The sequence below is a fragment of the Rhincodon typus genome, chromosome 6, assembly GCF_021869965.1.
Source record: "Rhincodon typus isolate 14 chromosome 6, sRhiTyp1.1, whole genome shotgun sequence".
Taxonomy (NCBI): Eukaryota; Metazoa; Chordata; class Chondrichthyes; order Orectolobiformes; family Rhincodontidae; genus Rhincodon; species Rhincodon typus.
Window position 1 is genome coordinate 867,671 of NC_063337.1, and position 6,667 is coordinate 874,337.

General features: G+C 42.0%; 1 protein-coding gene across 5 annotated transcripts in view; it reads right to left on the bottom strand.

The window, feature by feature from the left end:
• Positions 1-6,667, bottom strand: part of selenoj (selenoprotein J) — a 42,918-nt gene that overhangs the window by 549 nt on the left and 35,702 nt on the right. For all 5 annotated transcript variants that reach the window (XM_048598153.1, XM_048598152.1, XM_048598156.1 and 2 more), the window contains exon 7: positions 692-820. In XM_048598153.1, the coding sequence (XP_048454110.1) occupies positions 692-820 (129 nt within the window). The remainder of the gene's footprint in view (positions 1-691; positions 821-6,667) is intronic.

The following is a 6,667-nucleotide window of genomic DNA, read 5'->3' on the forward strand; positions in this document are numbered from 1 at the left end:
TATAATATACCCACTGCCCACACAATAATATACACACTGCTCACACTTTCATATACCCACTGCCCACACTCTAATATACACACTGCTCACACTGTAATGTACCCACTGCCCACACTATAATATACACACTGCTCACACTGTAATATACCCACTGCCCACACTGTAAGATACACACTGCCTACACTGTAATATACCCACTGCCCACACTGCAATATACTCAGTGCCCACACTGTAATATACCCACTGCCCGCACTGTAATTTACCCACTACCCACACTACGATATACCCACTGTCCACACTGTAATTTATCCACTGCCCACACTGTAATATACCCACTGCCCACACTGTAATTTACCCACTGCCGACACTGTAATATACCCACTGCCCACACTGTAATTTACCCACTGCCCACACTGTAATTTACCCACTGCCCACACTATAATATACCCACTGCCCACTGTAATTTACCCACTGCCCATATTGTAACATACCCACTGCCCACACTGTAATATACTCACTGTACACACTGTAATACCACTCTATAACATACCCGTTGCCCACACAGTAAATTACCCACTGCCAACATTGTAATATCACTCGTTCCCTCTACCAGCTCCCCCTATTCGATAGCTGAACCTGCTCTCCTGTCCTTCACCTGCTCTGTTTCCTACCTGTGTTGTGCCTTACTCACCTACAAAACTGAGTCGGCTGCAGTTACATCCTCCAGCTGTCAAAGTTTGTCTTATGGTGGCTGGGTAATCAGTCAGGCTTGGGCTCGCCAGCAGACAGTGCAGGGAATTTAGCAAATTCCCTGGGATTGCTGCAGGGAACAGGGTGAATAAAACAGAAATCACCAATGGGTTAATAGAGAGACCTCGGGCTGTAGATCACATAGGCAAATGTCACAGATGCACGGATCCGCAGCAGAGATGCATCGTGTTTTATGCACAAATACAATCTGATGAAGAGTAACTTCTGGCATCCATCTTTACTCGGTCTTACATTTAGTTAAAGAATGACAGATTGCAAGCATACAGCTCCTAACCAAACTACCTTACTTTCATTAAATGTCTCCTGATGTGCATTTGTGAAACAGCAGTTAATGCCATCTACCTGTTGTAAATTCTGTGATTTATGTAAATATTTTTAATGTCTATTGTAAGATTGGTTGTGGTTTTTGAATTAGTTAAAACATGGGTAATCAGTATGTCAGAGGTTATTAAGTAAGTAATGTAAGTAATTCTGAAAGTGTGGTAATTTTGTTTGAGACAGTTTCTGAGACCTGGATTTAGAATTAATAAATTTTTGTGCATCTCTAATGGATTTCTGTTTACCTTAGATTGTCTTGTGACCCAATAGGGTAAATAATGAGGCCTTAAAGGCTGTTGGAGATTTCTCGAACTTTTGAAGCTTAAGGAAACACCCACAGCTTTGAGAGATTGTTTTGTTCTGTTTTACTTGCAGCATTGTGTGTTTGTGTTTCAATGTGAGGTTACTTTTTTAAAAGCAAAACAAATCAAAATATGGTCCCTCAAACCAGGTTTCACTCTGGGATTCAACTTGTCCAGTTGTAACATCAGATGGGATCACAACACTGTATTTAATTAAACATAACCTGCAATTAATACAGAGATAGTAGGAACTGCAGGATCTAGGCCTGAAACGTCAGCCTTTCTGCTCCTATGATGCTGCTTGGCCTGCTGTGTTCATCCAGCTCTGCACCTTTTTGTCTGCAATTAATACAATCCTTTCTACTTCCAATAAAAACAAAGGTTATTAAGTGCAATTGCACAATTTCAGAACAAATTAATTCAAAGACCTTTATATTTCTGACAAAGCAGTATATTGCAATGTGCTCCTTCTCTCGGGACATTGACTTTTTCTCATTCAGGTTAGCAAGATCAATCTGTAACCTGTTCCCCCTCAGCCTTTTGCTAGAGGGTGCATTTTTACAAAATGAATGATAATGAAAACGTATAAAGACCACTTCATATTTTTTCACACTGTGAACTAAAAATGATACTTCTTTAATCCAAGGAAACTGTGTGAGGAGGTGTTTGCAGTTTTATAAACAAGTTTGCGAGTTGTAGCTATGATTTTGCCTGGATTGGAGTAGTGAGGGAATCTCCCTGACAGAACGGCACTGGCTGTGTGTCTCAAAGCAATTCTGCCCAGAGACAATCTTTTGATTGATTGGTTTTTCATTCCGGACCAAATTAGACTGGAGTTGGAACATGAATTCTCTTACTCTCTCCATGGATGCTGCCAGACCCGCTGAGTTTCTCCAACATTCTCCGTCTTTATAATAACAGAAAATCTCCAGTAGCGAGCTATTCTCCCTCACATTTCTTTCTTTGTTTTTCTCTCTGCAAATCCCCCATTGAAAGGAAAAACAATCTTCAGAGGCACTGAGAGGGTGAAAGAATGAATCCACCAGCTCACATCATCAGTTGGAAGTAAACCAAAAGGAACAGCTCATCATGTTGGTGATCTGACCACTCTCACTCTCAATATTTGTCTTGTCTGTTTGGGCGTAGGAATTTTAAATTAGGGCTGCGTTTGCTGACAATGATGCATGAGTGCTCTGCACAGCTTTAAATCTCACACAGAGGGTAAGAGATCAAGGTTGGTTGGGGGACAGAGAGAGCATGAAGACCCAGGAGGGTGGAGCTGGATAAGGCAGGAGATTAGATTCTGGGTTAAACCACAGGCAAAGTTGTAGGTTGGGAGGAGAACTGGGGAGAGTGCAAGAGGGAGTCAGAGGGGCCCCCCAGGCTCATGAACTCTCCTTCCCTTCCCTCCTTACTCCAGGAGTTTGCCCCCATTCTGATCAGAAGAGACGTACCAGGATGTTGCCGGGTATGGAAGGTTTGAGTAATAAAGAAAGGCTGAACGGGCTGGGATATTTCTCACTGGAGCATAGGAGGTTGAGAAGCAACCTGCTAGAAGTTTATAAAATAATGTGTGTTATAGATAGAGTTAATGGAAGTTAACTTTCCCTAAGATGGGGGATTTCGGGACTAGGCAACACATTTTTAAGGTGAGAGGAGAGAGATTTAAAAAAAGATATGAGGGGTAAATTTTTTACACAGAGAGTGGTTCAAGTATGGAATGAACTTTCTGAGGAAGTAGTGGATGCAGGTACAACGTTTAAAAGACATTGGATAGATACATAAATAGAAAAGCTTTGGAGGGATATGGGCCAGGAGCAGGCAGGAGGGGCTAGTTTAGTTTGGGATTATGTCCGACATGGACGGCTTGGACCAAAGGGTCTGTTTCTGTGCTGTATGACTCCATGACTCTCCCCAGTTCAAAATCATACATGCTTCCCTGTGCGTGCACTGTAATGCATTTGTGCACGATGTCACACATAAAGCCTATGTGTTCGACTTCAGTGCTTAGAACCGTGCGTTCCCCAATGAGAGCGCGTGTCGTTGTCGATGTCACAAACAGTACCTAAAATTATAGACAAACAATTTAACTTTGTATGCCTTTTAGTTAGGGATCCTCTTGGAAGGAGTGATCACAGTATGGTTGAATTTAGAATACAGATGGAGAGTGTGAAGATAAAATCCAATACCAGGGTCCTGTGCTTGAACAAGGGGAACTACAATAGAATGAGGGAGGACTTGGCTAAAGTAGACTGGAAACAAAGATTTTATGGTGGGACAGTTGACGAGCAGTGGAGGACTTTCAAAGCAATTTTTCAAAGTGCTCAGCAAAAGTATATTCCAATGAAAAGGAAGGACTATAAGAAAAGGGGTAATCTGCCATGGATGTCTAAAGAAATAAGGGAGGCTATCAAATTGAAAGAGAAAGCATACAAAGTGGCCAAAAACAGCATGAAACTAGAAAATTGGGAAAACTTTAAAGGTCAACAGAAAGCCACAAAAAGAGCTATAAAGAGAAGTAAGATAGAACATGAGAAAAAACTAGCACAGAATATAAAGACAGATAGCAAAAGTTTCTATAAATATTTAAAACGAAGAAGAGTGGCTAAAGTAAACGTTGGCCCTTCAGAGGATGAGAAGGGGAATTTAGTTATGGGATATGATGAAATGGCCGAGGCATTGAACGGGTATTTTGTATCGGTCTTCACAGTGGAGGACACTAATAACATGCCAGTAATTGACAAAGAGACGAAGGTAGGTGAGGACCTGGAAACAATCATTATTACGGAAGAGGTAGTGTTGGGCAAGCTAATGGAGCTAAAGATTGATAAGTCTCCTGGCCCTGATGGAATGCATCCCAGGGTCCTAAAAGAGATGGTGGGAGAAATAGCAGGTGCGCTGGCGGTAATTTTCCAAAATTCGCTGGACTCTGGGGCAGTCCCAGCAGATTGGAAAACAGCAAATGTGATGCCACTGTTTAAAAAGGGAAGTAGACAAAAGATGGGGAATTATAGACCGGTTAGCTTAACCTCTGTAGTGGGGAAGATGCTTGAGTCTATTATCAAGGAAGAAATAGCAAGGCATCTTGATAGAAATTGTCCCATTGGGCAGACGCAGCATGGGTTCATGAAGGGCAGGTCATGCTTGACAAATCTTTTGGAATTCTATGAAGACATTACGAGCAAGGTGGACAATGGGGACCCAGTGGATGTGGTGTACCTAGATTTCCAAAAGGCCTTCGACAAGGTGCCGCACAAGAGGCTACTGCATAAGATAAGGATGCATGGCATTAAGGGTAAAGTATTAGCATGGATAGAGGATTGGTTGACTAACAGGAAGCAAAGAGTGGGGATAAATGAGTGCTATTCTAGCTGGCAGTCAGTGACTAGTGGTGTGCCTCATGGATCGGTGTTGGGACCGCAATTATTTACAATTTATATAGATGATTTGGAGTTGGGGACCACGTTTAGGGTGTCAAAGTTTGCAGATGACACTAAGATGAGTGGCAGAGCAAAGTGTGCAGAGGACTGTGAAACTTTGCAGAGGAACATAGATATATTGAGTGAGTGGGCAAAGGTCTGGCGGATGGAATACAACGTAAATAAATGTGAAGTCATACATTTTGGTAGGAGTAATAGTAAAAAGGATTATTACTTGAATGGTAAAAAGTTGCAGCATGCTGCTATGCAGAGGGACCTGGGTGTCCTTGTGCATGAATTACAGAAGGTAAGTTTGCAGGTACAACAAGTAATTAGGAAGGCAAATGGAATTTTGTCCTTCATTGCTAAAGGGATTGAGATTAAAAGCAGAGAGGTTATGTTGCAGCTGTACAAGGTGCTGGTGAGGCCACACCTGGAGTACTGTGTGCAGTTTTGGTCTCCTTACTTGAGAAAGGATGTATTGGCACTGGAGGGGGTGCAAAGGAGGTTCACTAGGTTGATTCCGGAGTTGAGGGGGTTGGCTTATGAGGAGAGACTGAGTAGAGTGGGATTATATTCATTGGAATTCAGAAGATTGAGGGGGGATCTTATAGAAACATATAAAATTATGAAGGGAATAGATAAGATAGAAGTAGAGAGGATGTTTCCACTGGCAGGTGAAGCTAGGACAAGAGGGCATAGCCTCAAGATTAGAGGGAGCAGATTTAGGACTGAATTGAGAAGGAATTTCTTCACCCAGAGGGTTGTTAATCTATGGAATTCCTTGCTCAGTGAAGTAGTTGACGCTACTTCAGTAAACGTTTTTAAAGAAAAGGTAGATTTTTTTTGAACAATAAAGGAATTAAGGGTTACGGTGAGAACGCGGGTAAGTGGATCTGAGTCCACAAAGATCAGCCATGAACTTATTGAATGGTGGAGCAGGCTCGAAGGGCCAGACGGCCTACTCCTGCTCCTAGTTCTTTATGTTCTTAAGGGAAGCTCAGGGAGATGGTACTGTAATGGTAATGTCACTGGGCTAGTAATCCAGGCTATTGGTTTTGGGGACCCAAGTTTGAATCCTACGGTTGCAGATGGTAAAATATAAATTCAATAAAAATCTATATGTATAAAAAGCCAGCATAATGATAACTGTTGATTGTTGTAAACCCATCTGTTCACTATTGTCCTTTAGGGAAGCAATTCTGCTATTTTTACCTGGTCTGGTCTACATGTGACTCCAGACCCTCAGCAATGTGGTTGACTCTGAACTGCCCTCTGGGCAATTAAGAATAGGCAATAAATCCATCTCACACACAGGAAGATAATTAGGCCATTCAGCACCTCAAGCCTGTCTGCCATTCAATGTTGGATGTTTATAGGCCCAACTGTCACTCCCAAGCCCATTATTTGAACTTTCTTCCTCTGCACTCTTTCCTCCAAATCTGCCAATTATTAGACCTTAATTCTTCACTATCATTCTGAATATTTAACCAATATTTCATAAAAGCAAAATACGGCAGATGCTGTAAATCTGAAACAAATACAGAAACTGCTGGAGAAACTCAGCATGTCTGCCAGCATCTGTGGAGACAGAAACAGAGTTAACATTTCAAGTCTGGTATGACTCTTCTTCAGGACTGAAAGGGTTTGAAAAATGGTGCATTTTATGCTTTTGACAGAGATAGAGCAGGGGCAAGGCGGATAGACTGTGTTGAGGCCCAGTGCAGAAGACAAATGGGTTGCTAATGAGGCTGAAAGTCAAATAGAGATGTAAAATGGGTATACATTAAGGTGTGTGTGAGAGAGAGAGAGACTGTGTGTGTATGTGTGTGTTTGTGTGTGTGAGTGACTGTGTGT